At 45.7% G+C, this 22568-nt stretch overlaps 1 protein-coding gene across 7 annotated transcripts in view; it reads right to left on the minus strand.

Annotated features, from left to right (window-relative positions):
- LOC131495897 (small G protein signaling modulator 1-like) overlaps nt 1-21666 on the minus strand; it is a 65096-nt gene extending 43430 nt beyond the window's left edge. For all 7 annotated transcript variants that reach the window (XM_058701074.1, XM_058701075.1, XM_058701073.1 and 4 more), the window contains exon 1: nt 21403-21666. In XM_058701074.1, coding sequence (XP_058557057.1) covers nt 21403-21558 — 156 coding nt within the window. In that variant the 5' untranslated portion in view covers nt 21559-21666. The remainder of the gene's footprint in view (nt 1-21402) is intronic.
- Nucleotides 21667-22568: the final 902 nt, after the last annotated feature.

The raw sequence follows: 22568 nt of genomic DNA on the forward strand, positions 1-22568 counted from the left end.
AAAACCAGCCCGGTTGCCACCTGCTCCTCCGAGGCCTGCTGCCTCAGTCCTGACTCAGGGCGGACCCCACCCCAGCTGGGGTCCCAGGTGGTCGGCGCCTGGCAGTGCAGGTGGGCGAGTAACGCTGAGCCAGCAGGAGCTAAAGAGACGGAGGCCCCTTGACTCTCGCGTCTGCCAGAAGCCCACAGCGGAGAGGCTGGTTAGTGCAGGACATCTGGAGGGTGTCAGGGTGGCTTTAAAAATCGTTCTCGGCATCTGGGCAAAGTGAAGAGGAGAGGGGAAGAGCAGAGCGCAGGTTTTGCTGCTCTGCCTCCCCTGCGAGCGCCCTGGGTGCCGAGGACCTAGCGGGCAGCGTCTCCGGCTGTGCCTTGGACCACGGACCGTCAGACGCTGCTCCCCAAAGGCGGCGCCATGAGCTCCGCTCTGTGCCCTCGCTCACCTGTGCCTCCGGCCAGGTGCCCCTCCCTACATGCTCCAGCGGGCAAAGTGCAATTCAGGCTTCAACCCAGATGTCCCCTCCTCCCGGGAGCCTTCCTGGACTCTCCCTACCTGAGCAGGGATCAGCGTACCTCTTCCATGTTCTGTGAACAAAATCTCTTCCTACATCTTCCCCCAAAACCCAGGGGGAGGGGAAGCTCTCTGTCTGCTGATGCCAAGCTTGCAGGCTGTACCCCAAGAGCGGCCGGGCAACACTCCCCCTCCCCGCAGAGACAGGCGAAGCATAAAGCCAACGCACAGAACATCAGCACAGAGACAGGAAAACAGAGAAGGTCCTCATGACATCATTGGGACCCCTGGACAGAACTGCACCTGAAGCTGGCAGTCTGCACCCCAAATTCCCATACCCTTGAACCAATAAAATCAGTGTTTGAGCCTCTTTCCCTTTTGGCTGTGTGTTTCTAGAATTCTTTATTGTTCTAGCGAGCTTTGCAAGGGATTCCCCACAGTGAAATGGGTGAAGCTGGCTACAGCACGCTGCTGTGCTGCTTCTCAAGTTGTGTGACCTCAGTCCAGCCTCTTAACCTCTCTGAGCTTCGGTTTCCTTCATCGGTAAAGAGGAGTTGCTACCTGTACCTACTCGACAGGAAGCCTGCTTTGTGGACTGGTGATTTAGAGCAGTGGTTAATACGTGGGGGTTGTAAACATGTCTTTATTTCCCAAAAAAGGGAGAAAGAAACAAAAGAAAGAAAAAATGAACGATAGTTGCTATAATCTGAATTTACTGATGACACATAACTTACTAAATAATACAAACTAAAGGACCATTCATTCAAGGTCCCGGGCATCACCCAAATCTCTTGAACTCTTGGGGCTTCAGCTATCTGGCTGTTTTTAATTTAAGGTTTTATTTATTTTGAGGGAGGGGGAGGGAGAGAGAGAGAGAGAGAGAACAAGCCAGGAAGGGGCAGAGAGACAGAGAGAGCAAGAAAGAGGGAATCCCAAGCAGGCTCCCTGCTGTCAGCACAGAGCCGACCCCAGGACTGAGAAATCATGACCCAAACTGAAATCAAGAGCCAGACGCTTAACTGACTGAGCCACCAGGCGCCTCTCAGCTACCTGATTTTTAAAGGGAGGCTCACTGCAAAGGGAGCTGTTCCCGTCCTTTATAAACCTTTATAAATCTAGAGTTCCTTCGAGATTCTGTGAGAAAAAAAAGTGTAAGAACGTATTCACTTGTCTTCCTGTACCTACTAGAAGAAAAACACACCGCCTCCCACTGGAGTTCAGCACTCTTAGCTGCTGACACCCAGGGGCACAGAGTGCTTAAGTGGCAGGGCCAGGAGGCTCACGAGGGTGTTGGACCTTCTTTGGCTGAGGGATTACTTCCACGGGGCCAGTGACCGACCAGACCCAGAGGGGAGATCCAGCTGCCCACCTCAGGATGGCGAGGCAGTCAGGCGAGACTCAGCCTCCCTGACCTCCATTTGAGGGCTCAGTCCTTTGGACCCCAAGAAATACCCCCTTCCAGGTCTACAACATCCCGCCCCCCAGCCCAGGGCTTACCCAGGAAGAGCAAGATCCTGTGCTAAAACATCTGCAAGTTCGGATGTGACCAGACAGGGCAGCAAAACATCCTTCCGCAACTGATTTCTTTTTATTTTATTTATTTTAGAGAGCAAGAGAGAGCGTGCAAGTGGGGGAGGGGGTGGGTGGGGGTGAGAGAGGAGGAGAGAGAGAGAGAGAGAGAGAGAGAGAGAGAGAGAGAGAGAGAATCGTAAGCAGCCTCCATGCTCAGTGTGGAGCCCAACGCAGGGCTCGATCTCACGACTGTGAGATCATGACCTGAGCTGAAATTAGGAGTTGGACACCTAACTGACTGAGCCACCCAGGTGCCCCTCAACTCTCAAAGGGTAAGCCAAACACAGTGCCTGGTCCCTTCATAAATACTGGTGAATCTTCGGCAGCGATAGCACAATGTAGTGCCGTGTTGGTACGTGACCCCCTGCCATCCCATACGTGAGGAAACGGAAGCCAGAAAGGTTCGTGAATCTGCCAAATGGCAGGGCTGGAACTTGAACTCAAGGCTGTCCAGCTGCAAAGCTGGGACCTTTCCCCAACTCCACCTTCTCTGAGTAGCTCATAACCATATGCAGGTCATTGGCTTTGGCTCCAGGGTAATGCAGCGCAGGGTTCTAGAGCCAGAACCCCAAGCCGTACCACTGACAAAGTCCGTGGTAAAAAAAAAAAAAAAGCTAATTTTACATATATATATATTTTTCCCCTTTGTTCCTCTGTTCTGATTGTTTGTTGTTTGATCGGGCATTTTCTCTATACTTTTCCAGATCCCCTTCTTCATTTTCCTCCCTCTCTTTCTGGATTAAGCCCTATAGCTCCTTTGAGTCACTGCCTAGTCTTTTTTTCCACTCCTGTCATTTCTCTCTTTGTTTGGGCTAAGGATTCTTCACCACCCTCTTCTCCTTTTTCCCAGGATTACTTCAACAAACAAATCAAAACACACCTGGTGGAAGGCCCAAGCCACCACTCCAAGTAGCGAGAAAAGCAGCCAAAGATGCACCAAAAGAGTGCACACAACACACTCCAAAAACATTTGTTCAACTGCCAGGCCCTGGACCGTGTAGGACCCCTTTTTAATATAGTAGTACTCACAGGTGTGGGACACAGAACAAGCTATTAAAACACAAAAAGGGCAGGAATCAGGCCAACACGATGAAATTGAAGAATTCTCCTCAAAAAAATTCCAGGACAAAAGGACAGCCAGAGAAGTGCTCAAAAGAGACAGAAACAATATATCTGAGCACGTTTTTGGAATACCACTCATAAGACGCATAGCCGGGCTTGAAACCAAGGATAGAAGACAGCAGACAATCTACTGCTTCAGAGATCAAGGACCTAAGGAATCCTCACCATGAATGCTGAAAATGAAATGTTGTAAACGAGTTACAAAATAAATGGGATGCAGTGACAGCAAGGATGGGAGAAGCAGAAGAGAGAATCGGTGAAACAGAAGATACAATTGTGGACAAAGATGAAGCAGAGAAAGAAAGAAAGGAAATTACTAGACCACGAGGAAGGTACTAGAGATCTAATTGACTCGGTGAGATGAAATAACAGCCACATCATAGGGGTCCCAGAAGAAGAAGAGTGAGAGAAAGGGGCAGAAGATTTATCTGAACAACTTGTAGCTGAGAGCTTCCCTCATCTGGGGAAGGAAACAGGCATCCAAGTCCTGGCGGCACAGAGAATTCCCTTCCAAATCAACAAAACCAGGTCAACACCACGACATGTCAAAGCGAAACTGGAAAAATACAAAGATCAAGAGAGAATTCTGAAAGCAGCTAGGGACAAACGGGGCTTAATCTGCAAGGGAAGACACATAAGGGTAGCAGCAGACCTGTCCAATGAAACTTGGCAGGGCAGAAGGGAGGGGTAGGAAACAGTCAATGTGCTGAACGGGAACATATGCAGCGAAGAATGCTTTCCCCAGCAAGGCTGTCATATGAATAGAAAGAGAGAGAAAGGCTTCCCCAGACAAACAACACCTCATGGAGTTCATGACCACTAAACCAGCCCTGCAGGAGATCCTAAGGGGCAACTCTGTGAGTGGAAAGCAGCAGAACCAACAAAGGACCAGAGGCCTCACCAAAAGCATGAAACCTTCAGATAACACAATGACACTAAATCCATATCTTTAACTAATCACTCTGAATGTCAATGGACTCAATGCCCCAATCAAAAGACACAGGGAATCAGAATGGATAAAACACAAAACAAAACCAAAGAACAAGATCCATCTATACGCTGTCAACAAGACACTGATTTTAGACCCCAGGACACCTCCAGATTCAAAGTGAAGGTGTGGGGAACAACCTATCATGCTACTAGAAGTCAAAAGAAAGCTGGAGTCGCCATACTTCCACCAGACAGACTAGATTTTAAACCAAAGACGGTAGTAACAGATTCAGAAGGGCGTTTTATCATAATTAAGGGGTCTATCCATCAAGAGGACCTAACAATTGCAAACGTTTATGCCCCAAAGTGAAACGCCCACTTATATGAATCGATTAATCACAAACATGAATAAATGTATACATACAAATACCATGATTGTAGACGACCTTAAGACTCCACGCATGGCAATAGACAGATCGTCAAGGCAGAAAATCAGTAAGGAAACACAGATCCAATGTGTCATTGGACCAGATGTATTCAGATACACATAGATATATATTGGCCTTCATATATACATTTATATACCTGGATATCAACACCAATATATTGAGATCTTTTCATCCAACAGCAGTAAGAATGCACATTCTTCTTAAGTGCACACAGAACATTCTCCAATGTAAGTGACATCCTGGGTCACAAAACAGCCCTCCACAAATATAAAAGGACTGAGATCATACCTTGCATATTTTCAGATCACAACAACGAGCACTTGCTCATTCTTTCTCTCTCTCCCTCCCTTTCCAAGAGAAATACAAACATTACAAAAACATTTAGCTCAGCTCCTTCCAAAAAAGAGAAAAAAAGAATAATAAACCTTGTGGGGCAATGAGTCAGGGATGAAAACCACACACAGACAGTAGAATTCCATAACCAATATGTTGACAATGGAGTTGACAGAAAGTGATGTGCTAAAAGAACAGACACTAAAGAAATGTTTTCTGCAAGGAAATATTAGGGTAGGGGTAAACCATTAAAAAAGAGCATGGTGGGGGGGGGACACGTCGGTGGCTCAGTCAGTTCAGCGTCCAACTTCAGCTCATGAGTCATGATCTCACGGTTTGTGGGTTTGAGCCCCACATTGAGCTCTGTGTTGACAGCTCGGAGCCTGGAGCCTGATTTGGATTCTGTGTCTCCCTCTGTCTATGCCCCTACCCAGCTTGCACTCTCTCTCTCTCTCTCTCTCTCTCCAAAATAAATAAACTTTAAAAAAATAAAAAAATACCTTAAAAAGCATGGGGGGAGAACAGGAAAAAAGGAAAAAAATTATAAGACATGACCAATCAATCAAGCATGAGCTTAAGACTTTGATTCACAGCATATCCCTTATAATACTGACTTTTATCACTCTACAGTTATCTGGTTATAAATACTGTAATAAAGAATTTAAGTTTCTTCACTATAAAATAAATTGTTGAATCACTGGCATCTATCACTTCCTAAAAGCTATAAATTCTTACTAGACTAACAAAAGAACAGAAAAAGAGAGGTTCCTAACACATCAACCTTCACTATGGAGAAAGAATTGGGAATGAGAATTCTAGGAAGAAATGTGAACCTTCAAAGGACTTATGTAATGGGACAAAGATGGGGTTGAAAAATCAAAGGCTGAGGACTTTTTCTCTGCAATTCTAAGCTCACAATGGGAGGGTACTAAAAATAATACGGAAACCTTCTTTCGTATGTAACTCCTGATTTTCTCAATAGAATTCATTTGCGTTTATACGTATTAAACACTAAATGGAATATAAACTGAAGCCTTACTTTTTAAATTCACATATTTAATTGTGACATATCATGCGTATTTCATTACTTTTCAAATTCCATTCTACGGAATTCCATTTCCCTACTCCTTTATTCACATTCAACAACTATGACATTGCTTCTTACAAGCAAGACTTCATTCTAGGAGCTCCAGGAGTCAAACAAGTGTGTTTCCTAACCTCCAGTAGCTTATAATGATTTAGGGGCTTTGAAATGAATATTTAACTACATATCAGATGTCTGAAACTTTAAATTTTAGAATCAGACACAAGGACTAGGAGGAGATATTTTTAAAAGCTAGAATAGGAAAGATTTCTGAAATTAGAAATTTGACAACTTGGCTGTGAAGAGCCTCTGCTCATAGAGCTACTCTTTTCAGCAAAATACGTATTCTTCAGGGAGATGCACAATCTTAACTTACTCTTCATGGAGTTATTTAAAAATACAGGGGAACACCTTTGTAAGGTAAATGTTGAGAAATAATGCAAACATCTAAATTTCTACATTTTCTAATATTATTTTCGTCTAAATATAGAACAAAGGATAGAGACCAAGGAAAATCCTGTATGTCACCAAAATAAAACTTGCCCGGGGCGGGGGCCACGTACAAAAGATACTCGGACCCAATAAGATTTCATTTAGGCATGAGTATTATCAGTCATGTTACTATCACAGTAAGAATCCTTATCCTTAACCAAATGTCGTATTTCCTCCATTATGGGAAAGCTTTTCCCAATATAATTTGACGGTCATTATATATTTTCCAGCCCATTCTTTTCTCAGCCTCCACCTCTAGGATTTACCAAAGTAAAACAAAACAAATCAAAAAATTCAACGTGTCATGTATCTGTAAAGTGGTTTGTTCTTGCTAACTTTCCATTACACACATAAAATGATGATCCACAGGCTACTGTTAAATTTTAAGAGTAAATAATGGAGAAAACTAAATTCAGAGCAGGAAGTGAGTTTCACAGGAGGGTACTTTACCTTGGTACCGAAATCTAAGTCTTGGCTAGGTGATGTAGGCCATGAATCATCAGGACCAGGTTTGTCGGAAAGCCTTTAGAGCAAAAATATACAACAAAAACATGTTCATTTATTTAAAAACAAAATTTCAAAAATTAAGGGAAAGGTCAGCTGTTTATTCAACGAAGTTTCTTGGTATAATTAAAAGTTGGCCTTTGGTTTTTTCATTAAGTTTTATTTTCATTCCAGTAATAGGAACATCCAGTGTTATATTAGTTTATTAATATAGTGATTCACCAACTCCATACTCACCCCGTGCTCATCATGACAAGGGCACTTCTTCATCCCCATCACCTCCTTCAACCCTCCCACCACTCACCTCCTCTCTGGAAACCATCTGTTTGTTCTCGGCAGTGAAGAGCCTGTTTCTTGGTTTGTCTCTCCCCTTTTTTTCCTCCCTTTGCTCACTCGTTGTCTCTTAAGTGCTACATGAGTAAAATCATATGGTATTTGTCTTTCCCTGACTTTCCTTACCATACTACTCTCAGACTCCATCCAGGTGAGCAAATGGCAAGATTTCATTGTTTTCTGGTTGAGTAATATTCCAGTGTGTGTGTGTGTGTGTGTATGGATATACGTATACACACACATACATACATACAGGACTTCTTCGTTCACTCATTTGTCAATGGACCCTTGTGCTGGCTATTGGAAATAATGCTGCAATAAACACAGGGGTGCGTGTGTCCCGTGGAATTCGTGTTTTTGTATTCTCTTGGGTAGTATCCAGTAGTGCAATTACTGGATCATAGGAGAGTTCTGTTTTTAAGTTTTTGAGGAACCTCCATACTGTTTTCCACAGCGGCCGCACCCATTTGCATTTCCACCAACACTGCAAGAGGGTTCCTTTGTCTCCACATCCTCGCAAACACTTGCTTCTTGTGTCCTGGAGTTTAGCCATTCTGACAGGTGTGATGTGGTATCTCGTTGTAGTTTTGGGGAGCATCTTTTCACGTGCCTGTTGACCATCTGTATGTTGTCTTTGGAAAAATGTCTGGTCATGTCCACTGCTCATTTTTAAACTGGGCTTTTTTGGAGAGGGGGGTGCTGACTTGTATCAATCTTTTATACATTGTGGATACTACCCCTTTACTGGATTTGCAAAACATTTGCAAACATGTTCTCCCATCCCAGAGGTTGCCTTTTAGTTTTCACGGTTTCCTTCACTGTGCAAAAGCTTTGTAGGCTCATGTAGTCCCCCAAGTTTGTTCTCGCTTTATTTCCCTTGGCTCAGGAGACATAACTAGTAAAATGTTGCTACAGCCAAAGTCAGAGAAATGACGGCCTGCGCTCTCTTCAAGGATTTTTTATGGTTTCAGGTCTCACACTTAGGTCTTTAATTCATTTTGAGTTCATTTGTGTGTATGGTAAAGAAATTGGTCCAGGTTCATTCTTTGGCATGTGGCTTGTCCAGTCTTCCCAACACCATTTGGTGAGGAGACTGCCTTTTCCCCGCTGGATAGTCTTTCCTGTTTGTGGAAGATGAACTGACCATACAGTGGTGGATTTATTTCTGGGTTTTCGGTTCTATTCCATTGAGCTATGAGGCTAGGTTTTACATCAGTACCCATCAAACTGTTTGGATTACTACAGCTTTGGAATAAAGCTTGAAATCTGAGATTGCGATACCTCCAGTTTTCTTCTTTCGCAATATTGCTTTGGCCATTCAAGGTCTTTGTGGTTCTATACAACGTTTAAGATTGATTGCCTAGCTCTGTGACAAATGCTGTTAGTATATTGACAGGGACTGCATTACATCTGTAGATTGCTTTTGGTAGTGTAGACACTTTAAAAATATGTATTCTTCCCATCTATGAACATCAGATGTCTTTCTCTTTCTGTCAACTTCAATTTCTTTGATCAGGGTTTTATGGTTTCCAGAGTACAGGTCTTTCAAAATTTGGACCCCGTTTTAAACAAGCATTCAGTTCTCTATTTTGCCTCCACCTCTCCTAACCTGTGAAATCTCCAGAAAAGACCCAGTCTGAGTTTCCATGACCAAGTGTGACTGGCAGGGAATTCTCTGAAATGGTTGAAAATTAAATCTATAAACGTTACCACAATGACTTCTCACCTCACACCTGTCAGAATGGCTCAGTTTCACCACACAGGAAACAACAAGGGTTGCTCAGGTTGTGGAGAAAAAACAACCCTTACGCACTGGTCGTGGGATGTAAACTGGTATCGCCACAGTGAAAGCCAGTATAGACGGGCCTCAACAAATTAAAAATACAAATACCATGGGATCTACTAATTCCACTACTGGGTATTTATTTACCCAAGGGAAATGGAAATACTAATTTGAAAAGATATATGCACCCCTATCTTTATTATAGGATTATTTACAATAGACAAGATATGGAAGCAACCCAAGTGTCCACCAATACATGAACAGACCACACACAAACGCAAACACACACACATACACACACACACACACACACACACACACACACACAAAGGAATATTATGCAGCTATAAAACAGAAAGAGATCTTGCCATTTGCAACATCATGGATATACCTTGACGTAGGAGGCTAAGTGAAATAAGTCAGACAGAGAAAGACAAATCCTATATGATTTCACTTCTATGTAGAATCTAAAAAGGGGAACAAATGAACAAACAGAGAAAAAGCAGAAACAGACCCATAAATGCAGAGAATTGACTGTTGCCAGAAGAGAGGGCCGGTGGGGGGATGGACAAAATGGGTGAAGGGGAGAGGGAAGTTCAGGGTTCCAGTTATAGAATGAATAAATCACAAGGATCAAAGGTACAGCATAGGGAATCTAGTGGTATCGTAATACCATCGTACATTAACAGATGGGAGCTACGCTTATGGCGAGCATCGTGGAACATCCAGAGTTGTTGCATCACATATTACATTGTATGTCAGGTAGACCTCCGTTTAAGTAAATATACCAAAGTTAATGTTTCTATGACATGAGTGGAAGTACTAACTAGAGATTAAAAGATTAAAAGTTCCTAAGGCCAACTTTGTTCCTCCACTGCTCTTGCCTTATTTAGGTCCATAATAACTGGCAAGACCTTCCAAGCCTTCAGGGGCATTCAGCTACCCAAGGAGAGAGACTGCGATCAAAATGGTCCTGGTTGGGGCGCCTGGGTGGCGCAGTCGGTTAAGCGTCCGACTTCAGCCAGGTCACGATCTCACGGTTCGTGAGTTCGAGCCCCGCGTCGGGCTCTGGGCTGATGGCTCGGCGCCTGGAGCCTGTTTCCGATTCTGTGTCTCCCTCTCTCTCTGCCCCTCCCCCGTTCATGCTCTGTCTCTCCCTGTCCCAAAAATAAATAAAAAACGTTGAAAAAAAAATTAAAAAAAAAAATGGTCCTGGTAGTTGTGCCTCTATTTCTCTATACGCTGCCTGAATATTTTCTTCCCGATGAGCTCCCACTCCTACATCACTCTTCCACACGGTTCAGTGGCATTCTCCAACCTTTCAATCTTTAGCCTATGAAGGCACACACTCCTACAACAAGGATGGGCTCAAATGACCGAGGGTAGGAGCCATGTCCTGCTCCTGGAGATCATGCTAATTGACAGTCTCAGTCATCCACACAGTCACCTCAACATAGGCATGTTATCACCTATCCAGATGAAGCTCCCTTACTGATTTGACAAGTCAGTCCTACCCCTGCCCAGCCCTACAGGGACATGGGAAGGGCATCACAGATTTAGGAAAAGAGGTGGAGTGAGGAGACAGCTTGCCTCGGGCCATACATCTCTGTTGTTCAGAATCTCCACCCCCCACCCCAATTCCTTCAGAGGATCTAAGCCATCCTCCCTAAGTTGGGGTGGAAGTCGATGATATCATATTTCTATTTGCTGTAAACAGACTCTTCCCAGAAGCTCAAATGATTTTTAATCTCTCTCAACAGAAAATCTGAGGTATGCTCGCACCTTCAATGAACAAACACACACAAAACCAGAAATCTGGTCACGACCCTCTTGAACACTCTAGTTGAATATGCCTTTCTAAACAACTCCCCTAATCCTGGGTCCTTCATTCCTGTCTTTCACCTTTATCTCACTTGGCATAAACCCCCACATTCTGACATCTCTTCTAAAGCTCATTCCTATCCAACTCAGTGTTGTTCTTCTTGAAACCTGGTCTCCTCTGCTAATACGATTATAACTCTCCTTCACTGTATTCATTAGACCCACTCCCCAGCTTTCTATTATTAAAACATTTGCCTGCAAGATGAAGACAAAAAACAAAGAAAGAAAGGAAAGAAAGAAAGAGAAAAGAACCCAAATTGAAATCTCATTTCTGTCACTTATCATATCCAAATAGGTCACTTCAATCTCTTTTGAGTTTCAAATTCTCCATGGAAACAACCATTGGGCAAGGAGGTTAAACAGAGGTTGAAGTACCAGAGGGTATTTTGATGAATCAATCTCTGAGGTTCCCTAAATTGTGAGATTCTAAGTGCTTCTGATTTGGCCTCTGGAAAAATGGAGAGTCCTTCACTGGCAGAAGTGGAAAAATTAATGGAAAAAAAAATACCAAGAAAACCAGAGAAGAAAGTAAAAAGGCAAAAACACAGTACAAAAAAGTCATGGGAAAAAACATCTCCAAACAAAGAAAAAACTTCCTAGAACTAGTCAAGGGTACTAGCCCAAAGGGAAACCAGACTGGGAACTTAGGCAACAGAGAATCATATAGCAATATCCTCGAAAGAGAGGCTGAATTTAATTAACATAACATGGTCTACAACTAGATATCCTTCCCTTACAGAAAAATGATTTGTCTCAGAAGAGGAGATATCACCATATCTAAGGCGCTGCCTGACGAGATCTTGCTTATTATGTGAAAGCTGTGACACCATGGCCACAGCTGACATCCACCCTAAAATCTCTGATGGCAAAAACATGGGAGTAGTTACCACTGCACTAATTATTTTGTTAGCACTAGTGGTCAAATATATAAGGGCAAATGCTTGGACTAACCTGGGTTCTTAAGAAAACCCTAAATTAGAGTTCCGACACCATTACCTGTGACATTCTGAGTTGATCTGCCCTAGGATCCGGATCTTCATCTCAGTGCTGCTGAGGAACCAAGGAATGGATGTGGAAGCTTCACGAGCTGATGGGCAAAGCCCCTCAGCTACCCATTAACTATGGAATCATGGGGTGAGTAATCAACTTCCCTAAACCACACTTGCCAAAGAAATAAAAAGTAGGCTACAATAACACAGCTACTTTGCAAAGCTATGCAATGACTATATAACTGAACAGATGATACGCATAGGATATAGTATCTAGTCCAGGGTAGAACACTCAACAACTGCTTTTGTTCTCTGCGTTCCCTTAGGAAACACATCATTTTCAGTTCATTCATTTCCTTTCCTTTCATTTTCCTTTTCATTTCATTTCATTCCTTTATACGTTGAGAGTGAGTGCACACAGAAAGAGGGAAAGAGATCCCAAGGAGCCTGTCAGCGCAAAACCCGACCTGGGGCTTGAACTCACAAACCTGAGGTGAAATCAAGAGTCACACCCTTAACCGACTGAGCCACCCAGGTGCCCCAACAAATGTCATTTTTACAAATCCATACAAATCCTACCTGGTTATAGAGTCTTCCTCAGCATTCTTATCTGCTCCTAGAGAAGAAGGCAAAATACATGTTAAATCAACAATTGAAAAATAGAGGAAATTACAAGTGTACGCCTTATGATTTGTTAAAAAGTATTGCTCTGGGACCACACCTGGGAACCCACTACACTGAATGTTATTATACCATTCGTAGGCTTAAAGCACTAAGAAATCTTACTTTCTCCTCTTTATTGACCGAAAGCAAGAATAGATTTCATCGGAATTTGACACCTACAGGTGAACTGATGTTTCCAATGACCATCACTGACCGACTCTATGACACTGGAGGAAACTGGTATCATTAGGAGAATGATTATCATGAGCTGACAATGTCAAACTGAAACTAGCATGATTTTTCTGGACTTCCACTATTAGAGGAGTTAAAAGACAGTATCTTTATTTTGCTCTAACACGGCAGAACTTCCCCAGCCCCTCAGCAGAGACTGTTCAGTTTTAGGATGAAACACCCCTCACAAAGTGTGCTCTATAGCTATTGTCCTTTACAGCATGGCCAAACCATAGCAAACACACTCTCCCTGACCTTATTTCCAATGGCAAGGTAAGAAGGATTTGGCATTCCACTTTGATAAAGTTCTAACCTCTTGGGACTGTCTCCTTCCATTGCTAGAGAGTCTATCTACACCCACCGCACATCACAGAGGAGGATGCTCCCAATGTGAGTGCTATGTAGTGGTTCATGATGTCATTTTTCTCAAACCTCCCCATTAGGTGACACACATCTAGAAAAATCATGCTTTTTTTCATGGAAGGAAGAGGTCATCAGATCCTCTCCTGATGAGCAACAAAAGAAAACAAAGGGCAAAGAATGTCTTGAATGCCTACCTTCAATTACCAGGGAAGTTTAACTTTCTAAACATTCAAAGGTATCCACTGTATGATTCTAACTATATGACACTCTGGAAAGAGCAAGGCTATGGAGGTAAGGGTTGGGGTGAATGTAGGGATAAAGGGGCACAGCACAGAGGACTTTTAAGACAGTGAAACTCTTTCACACGATACCACAAAGGTGGATTCACATCATTACACATTTGTTAAAACTCACAGAATGTATAACACCAAGGATGAACACTAATGCAAATTAGAGATTTTGCCTGAAAATGATGAGTTAGTGTCCATATAAAATGCACTGCTGTTCTCGGGGTGCCTGGGTGGCTCAGTGGGTTCAGCGTCCAAGTCTGGATCTGAGCTCAGGTCATGATCCACAGTTCGTGGGATCAAGTCCTGCATCAGGCTCTGTGCTGACACCACAGGATTCTTTCTCCCCTCTCCCTCTGCCCCTTTGCTGCTCACACACATGCATGCTCTCTCACTGAAAACTAAACCAAGGAACTGAAAAAAATGTACTACTAAAAAGGGACCACAGCCGTGCAAGATGTTGACAACAGGGGAGGCTAGGCGTGTACGGGTGTATGGTATATGGAGACTCTCTGTACTTTCTATTATATTTTGCTGTGAACTTAAAACTTGTGTAAAAAGTAAGGCTTATTAAATGTATAGAACAACACCAACAACAAGACATGGTATCCACTGAAGCTACTCTTAGCATATATTAACGCATGATACAGTCACCTTGAAAATGAAGATAGAGATCAAAGTAACACAGTAGGGGGACTGTCTCCCATATGGAAGTATATGAAAATACATAAAGCAAAATGCAAAAATACAAAAGTTATTTGTATACTTAGGCAAGAAAACAATTGGTGAATATGATCAAATATCTTATAACTATAAACAGGGATTCAGCACTATAGGAATCAAACCTGGGTTTTCCTTATATTTAAGAGATTTTATTCTAATTTTAAGTCGAAAATCATTATGTTGATCATATCTAAGAATCCTAATGAAAGCTTAGCCACATAAAAAAAGATTATAATGAACTAATATTGCCCTAGTAATTTTTGTGCAAATACCTACCTCATATGGATGATGAAACTGAAACCAGTACCATGGTAACCATCATATTACTTGCTAGCAAAATAAAATCTTAAGACAGCACCAAAAATTAAGTCAGGGCTATAATTCCTATGCAGAACAGGTTTCATCCAGCGGGCCAAAGATGGCTACCCTCCGAACATCCTACTTGAATGACTGGCCCTTGGTGGTTCCCTGGGATCTTGGATCTCAGGAGGGTTCCCACCATTCCCTAGCTGGTTAAGAGTCACTCACTCTGCCTACGTGCTGGTACAATCAATGTGCTTCAGGCCGTACACTTGATTTCCTTCTGGAAACCTGGAATTTGGGGACATGCTAAGGAGAAGATGCCTATGTGATTAGCATTTGATGAAACCTCGGGCACTGAGTATCCATAAGCCTCATACTGGCAGACAACATTTCACTTGTGCTGCCCTAATTGCATGCTGGAGGAATTCACATCCTGCTAACTCCATAGAGAAAGGGTTCCTGGAAGCCTGCGCTTGGTCTCCTCTGGCCTTCACCCCATGCAGCTTTCCTCTGTGGTGATTGGCCTTTCTAGCCTATCCCCATACCAATCCACAGGCATGAGTACAACTATATGCTGAGGTCTGGGAGAGCTTCTAGTCAATAATCAAATCTGGGTGTCGTTGGGGTGTCTCTAACACAACTGCGTTATATGAAATTTTTACTATTGGGGTTGATGTCTTACACGTGGTTACAGTCAGAAGGTTATGTCACAGAACACCTTTTCTGTAAACTCTTTTTCTTGGTATTTGCCTTGAAAATTCCTACATTCCTGGGGCGCCTGGGTGGCACAGTCGGTTAAGCGTCCGACTTCAGCCAGGTCACGATCTCGCGGTCCTTGAGTTCGAGCCCCGCGTCAGGCTCTGGGCTGATGGCTCGGAGCCTGGAGCCTGTTTCCGATTCTGTGTCTCCCTCTCTCTCTGCCCCTCCCCCGTTCATGCTCTGTCTCTCTCTGTCCCAAAAATAAATTAAAAAATGTTAAAAAAAAAAAAAGAAAATTCCTACATTCCTATATACCCATTTGAAGAAAGGTTTAAAAGGAATAGATGAAATCATGATGTCAGAAAGTGTGAAACAAGCAAAAATCCTATTTTAATCAGAAAAAAAAAAAGAGAGAACCCTGGTGGTTGCCACTATGTTCTACCATATACAAGTTCCTCTCAAATATGAAAAATCAGTTAATTTTCTCCCACTAACTAGGACTCAGTTCATTTTTTCTGGCAGATAGGAATCAAAAGAAGTAACAGGGATTGTTCTAGAAAAAAACAGAACTGTCAGACCCAGTATAACAACATATTACTGATTATAGTGTTTTGTTTGTTTCTTTTCCTTAATTTCTTAGAAAATTAAAAATATAGTTCACCTATTAAAGGCAGTTATTGCCAAGATAATCAAAAAGTCATAATTACTGTGTCCTCATTCCTGCTGCTCTCCTCTGTTCATCTGATAAAGTCCTACTCATTCTTCATGCCCAATTTAAATGCTGGCACACAACCTGTAAATCTCTGAATCTTCTGAGAGTTCTCTCTCACCCCCTAACTTTTGATATTCAGGAATCACAAATTCATATTAACTATACTGTTTCGGTCTCTGCTTTATCTTTCCCCTGCCAGTGCCGTAGTCAAACATGAGTTCTTAACTGATAATTTTCGCAGGGAAAAAAAAAAGCCACCAAATATTATTGGTATTTCTTAAATGATTAAAAAAAGTTAACCAAAACAAATGAGAAAGACACAAGGTCCAGAAACAAAAATTAACGGAGTAAATTGAACCCCCTGACGTTTTCAATCTACACAGCTGAAAGTTTCATAATGGACTAATACTAGGCTAAGAAAACAGGAGCTTCCTCTGCCTCCCAGTCTCTATATGTGGTTTCCTATAACCTATCCTCCATATGAGGCTTCAGCAAACTACGGCCACAGGCCAAATCCAACCTGCCATCTGGTTCTGTAAACAGTGTTTTCTTGGGGCATAGTCCCATGTCTTCACTTACATATTGCTATGGCTGCTTTCACACTACAAGGGCAGAGCTGAGAGACCACATCACCTAAAATATTCACTGGCTCTTTAGGAAAAAGGCTTGGTGATCTGTATTTTATGCATCAACCAGAGTGTCCTAACTCAAATCTAATCTTATTAGTCTTCTGCTTCAAATTCTCCAAAATCCCTGCATCAAATACTGCTGGTTCCCTCCCTAAGAGCCATTCCGTATTCTTCATTCTTGCTGGAGAATCACAACTTTATTTGGATATTTATTGTCTCCATACACAGAGAAGGTGGCCTCACCCTGGCTTCAAAAAGAGAAAGGATTATTCTAAGCTAATCACAGTACCTGATTTACCAGGGACCCGTTGAGGAATGAGTGTGTGACCTAACCTAGTCTTTAAAATGTTAGAGGAAGTCTACTGCAAGCCTCTTCCTAGTGAAAAGAAACACCTAAAGAAAAGCAGTCTTTCCCACCCACTGGGTGTTCCCATGAGAATATGATACCTGGAACCGTTGCTAATTAGCCACCCCAGAAAGGAGAAATAAAAATACCACCAACTCCAAAACTGAACAAGAGACGACTGGCATCCTGATGACATCACTGAACCATCAAAACATTTCTGGTTCCTACTGCTTTAGTCACTGATAGAAGTCACCTATTATTTGCCGCTAAAAGCATTCTACCAAAGAAATTTCCCAAGGCCTATCGGGTAAGATCTACTCCTTTCTATAGCACTAACAAACTTCCATAAGCTTGTCTTACCTAGGTACTCACCTCATTCCCAACCATTGCCATAGCACACGTTTTCTACCAGCAAAACCCAGCTGCTCCTAAATCCTGCTAAGTTCACTCGTACACCTTCGCCTCTGCACTGCTGTGTACTCCACCAAACACGTAATCGTGATAGTTTACAAACACTGTCAAACACACCAATGTTGGTCCTTCTGCCTCTCTACCTGGCAAACTGAACTACTCACTCTGCACGCTTACCGTAGGTTCTACCCAGTCTTTGAAAACTCGGATTCCTCACCGGGAACTTACGGTAACTGGAACAAATGCCAATACAAAATAACAATGATAATTATAAGCTCTACGAGACTCTGGCACCTAGAAAGCACTAAATAGAGTAAATAATACAAAGGACAGTGGTAACAACAAACTCCTGGGGTGCAGAGACTGGTTTTGGAACGTTTGTATTCTACAACAACTGGATAACACTTAGTAGCTAACAGGCACTTAAGAGTTACTTGTGAAGTGAACAAATGGCCATGAATAAAAATGAATTCCTTTGAAAATTATTTTTAAAAACCACAGAAAGTTTCCTGTTTCAAAAACCCCAGGGACAGCTCTATTCTGTTATGAGCACCTTAATGATCCAAACACTGTCTGCTCGATCTCTGTCTTTCCTGTAACTTCCAAAACTAACTTACAGAAGGTCTTTGGTAACAGCCTACCAAGTTAAAGCTTTCTTCCTACTTTTCAGATGGTACAGTGCACTAGTGTCCGGCTTCGGCTCAGGTCATGATCTCACGGTTTCTGGGTTTGAGCCCTGCATCGGGCTCTGTGCTGACAGCTTAGAGCCTGGAGCCTGCTTCGAATTCGGGGTCTCCCTCTCTCTCTGCTCCTCCCCCACTCCTGCTCTGTCTCTCCTTCTCCTTCAAAAATAAATAAAAACAGTAAAACATTTTTTAAATAGAAAAAAATTAAAAAGCAACTGACTGTTACGCCAACAGTTCCAGAAAGAAGGGTGGGAGGTGTCTCTGGGAAAGGCTGTGACAGGCAGGGATGTGGCTCCTCTGAACCCAGAAAATGGGAGAAGGAAGAGTTGACTTGACTCCCCGATTTCTAGGCAAAGAGCTTCCCTATGCCACTCCACTGGAGCCTGGCTCTCTGATACTGGGGGGGAGATGTTCCCCAAAGAGGTGGGCAGAGAAAGGGAAGGAGAGAGGAAGTCGGCTTTGGTGGGACATGGGCTTGTGGCCATGCCCTCAGGGGGCACCCGGGCTGAACAAAGGGCTGACAAACAGAAGACCTGAACTTGTCCTTTACTTGTTCTCTGCCCTTGGGACATCATTTATTCTCTCTGGGCCAGTTTTCACATCCGTGCGATGGAAATCATCCACCACCCGTGCTGACATTGCAGTGCTGCGGACACGTGGATGGACACGTTTGGGTTATGAGAGGTAAAAACCTGGCTCTGTGCCAGACAGACCTGGGGGTGAAGTCCCTGGCTCTGCACCTTGTCGGCCGTATGCTCTTGAGCAACTCACGCCTCCCCTCCAAGCTCGGTTTCTCTGTCTCTAAAGTGGGGACAGTTGCACTCACCTCAGAAAGTTACCTGTCCACACAAGGTACGGCACAGAGTAGCCTCCAGTAAATGGAAGTTCTGATTCCTGAAACGATGTGCCCCAAGAAAGACAGAATTCAGAATCAGCCACCAACTCACTACTGTAAGCCGTGCCTTCTGACTGCAGATCCGGAGTGAATGGGCGCTAGAGGCCTTTTGCCCAAATCTGCGAGGTTCTGTCCCTGCCCCCCTGAGGCACCAAGGGGGATGCCACACAGTCTCTCTGATCAGGCGATGGCCTTGGCCTCCTGTCAGGCAGAAAGCTCATTCCATGCCCCAAACTCGGCTGCTCCCAGGAGAGAGGATGCACGCCCACACCTCTGGTCACCAGGGGCAAAGTATACCCACCCCACCACCCCACCCCCCCTCCCTGCGGCCAATAATCCAAACTAGACTGACATGGGTGGGACCTCCAAGGACGCTCCTTCTCCACATGTGGAAACTGAGTCCTTGAGAGGGGAAAGGACTTGTCCAGGGCATCGAGGGAGCTGCTGGCAGAGCTGGGACCAGGGTCCCAGCTGGAGCCCTGCCCAGAGGCAGATGCCTTGTTCACACATTCTTCTGCCTGTGGCCCCCACTCCCAGTTGAACAGCCAACCATTTCCTTGAAAACACAGCCATTCCAGTTGCAAACATCTGGAGAGCACATATTACAACCAGGTTTGGTTAAACAATGAGCAAAGAGTCTGCAGGTTTTTAACCTGAAGGCTTTTCGGGGAGGTGCTAGAGACACCCTCCCCTAACATAGTCATCAGAATATTGTAGGTCTGTATGTTTTGTTGGAAGGTGGTCTATCTACACAGAGCTTTCTTCAGGTCCCCACAGGGCCTCTAAGAGGGCTAAACTGGAAACATCTGGGCCTTTCTGAGGAATTCCACACATCCCACCTTATTCCGAAATGCGAGAATGAGGGGTGCCTGGGTGGCTCAGTCGGTTAAGCGTCCGACTTTGGCTCAGGTCATGATCTCGCGGTCTGTGAGTTCCAGCCCCGCGTCGGGCTCTGTGCTGACAGCTCACAGCCTGGAGCCTGCTTGGGATTCTGTGTCTCCCTCTCTCTCTGACCCTCCCCCATTCATGCTCTCTCTCTGTCTCAAAAATACATACACGTTAAAAAAACAAAAAAAAAAAAGAAGAAGAAACGCTATAATGTACAGTCAGCCCTGGAGCTGATTCTTTCAACAACGCGGGACGCGCCACACCTAGAGACCTACACGCAGACACATATGCCCGAGCTTTCTGCGCAGGGAGGGGCAGCAACCGGTCCCGGCTTCAAGGCTGTCCTTTGGTGGCTGTGTGCCACCAGGCGGGGAGGGGCTTCTTGGTGCTCAGTGCTGACACCAGAGGTGGACACCCTCAACACACATCCACAGGCGCAGAAATGAGGCCAGCCCCCAAGGGCTGCGGGCATTTGTGGTCTCAGGCTGAGGACTCAGGATACAGGGCTGGGGCAGCTCAGCAGTGGCGGGGTCCCAGGATGTGAAGTCACGTAAGGAAGGCAACAGACTCACACACAATCACACGTACACGGTCACGGCCTCTCCCATGTACACAGAGACTCATGCATCACACAGATGCACCTCATACTCGCGGAAACACGTAAACACACAGACCCGTGTACACGCAATAAGAAGATGTACTTGGATATCTCCAGACCGATGCACAGACATTCTCAGAGGCACACACTCACAGCCACATGTCCTCGCCCACAGAGGCGTGTGCATGCTTTACACACACGCACACACACGGTCCAAGCATCTAAATGCTTCCCAGGAACCAACCACTATGGATTCTCCCCTCTGCGGGCAGTCCAGGGCTAGAAGCTAAAGGCTGGACTGGGTTCCCAGTTGGCCCCAAGGAGAGGGAAGGGGCAGAGGGACAGCTGAACCTTGCTTGCTTCTCACTCTACTGCATGTGGGGGTGGGGTAGGGGCTAAGGGACACCCAGCTGCCAAAACAGCAGGGGACGAGCCCACAAATGGAGTAACCCACTTGCCAGGGGCTTTCAGGGATGGGGGCGGGGGGAGTCTCTTGGCTCCTGGGGGTGGCTCCAAGCATTGAGAATTTGCGGGAAAGGGCAGATCTGGGATGAGGGGCATTTTTCCAGTGAACCTTTCCCCCCTTCCGAAGTCTGGTCTCCCTTCTGCAGCTCCATTCAGCCCCCCACCACCCAATACGCCCAGTCAGCACCCCCAGGCGCTGGCCTCACCTGACTGAGACCCAACCACAAGAGGAGGTCCTACCCACACATATCCAGGGGTGCCCCACACGCGGGGGGCCCTCCCGCTGCACCCGCCCCTGCACGCAGCATAAAAACATCCAGAGTCCCCCTATACCCCCACCCCCAAACTCGGCCGCCTTCAGTTCCGCGGGAGGTACATACCCAGCCAGGTGAGCCCCAAACCGGAAATGGCCGTCCCGCCGCCGAAACCGGCTACCTCTCCTTCCAGACCCTTCCCCGGGGGGCTTGGAAGCCCCCTCCCCCAGGATCGCGCCCCGAGCCCCCGCCCCCGCCCCCGGCACCCACCTCCTTCTTGACGGTGCGCAGCAGCCTCCGTCGAGTGTCGGCCTGTGGGACGAGACGAGGGGGCACACGGTCAGCCGAGCGCTGGGGACGGGGCCGGGGCTGCCGTCCCGCCGCCCGCTCGCCCTGCGCCCGCTTAGCTGCGGCGCCGGAGGCCATGGCCGCTCGCGCTGCGTTCCAAGCCCAGGCGGCGGCGGTGCCGGCTCTCTGGCTGCGAGGCTTCAGCCGCGTTGGGGCGGGGCCGAGCGCCCGGTTACGTCAGGCCGCGCCGCGCCGCCGCCCGCGCGGAGGGGGGGGAGGAGGAGGGGGGGGAGGAGGAGGGGGGGGGAGGAGGAGGGGGGGGAGGAGGAGGGGGGGGGAGGAGGGGGGAGGAGGAGGAGGGGGAGGAGGAGGAGGGGGGAGGAAGGGGGAGGAGGAGGAGCCGCCGCCGCGCAGCCTGGCCCCTGGCGGGAAGGTCCTCGGGGCGACTCACGCTCTGGGCCCCTACCACCCGCAGCCCCGCCTCCGCGGGAAGCCCCGCCTCCCACGCCCGGCGGCCCAGCTACCACTCCCCCTCCTTTGGGCAGGGCGGAAATGTATCCTTCATTCCTGGAGCAGCTCCTGGCCGGGCTGCAGGGAAGTGGCCTGAGGCGGTGGAGCCTGTTATGGACACGCTCCAAGCCCCATGGTTCCCATCTTTAAGATGGATGTAATAGGGGCGCCTGGGTGGCTCAGTCGGTTGAGTGTCCGACTTCGGCTCAGGTCATGATCTCATGGTTCGAGGGTTCGAGCCCCGCGTCGGGCTCTGTGCTGACTGCTGAGAGCCTGGAGCCTGTTTCCGATTCTGTGTCTTCCTCTCTCTGACCCTCCCCAACTCAATATCTGTCTGTCTCTGTGTCCAAAATAAGTAAACTTTAAAGAAAACAAAAGACTTATAAGTCAGTCATTTTCCCAGGGATTCATCATTAAATATAATCAATCATTCATGCATGCATCGCTTCTCTCTTAACATATGAATTGAGTGCCTAGTCCTGGTTAGGTACTGTTATCTCTATCGGAGAAAGAAAAGAGAAAGAACAGATCCTTCCCTTGAGGCGCTTCTATTCTGTTGGTGAAAAACCAGTCACAAGTAGTGATATATACTCTGTGGAGCTCAGGACAAATTCAGTGCATGACCTGTCAATGCCAAT

This window comes from Neofelis nebulosa, chromosome 15, assembly GCF_028018385.1.
Source record: "Neofelis nebulosa isolate mNeoNeb1 chromosome 15, mNeoNeb1.pri, whole genome shotgun sequence".
In the NCBI taxonomy this organism is placed as follows: domain Eukaryota; kingdom Metazoa; phylum Chordata; class Mammalia; order Carnivora; family Felidae; genus Neofelis; species Neofelis nebulosa.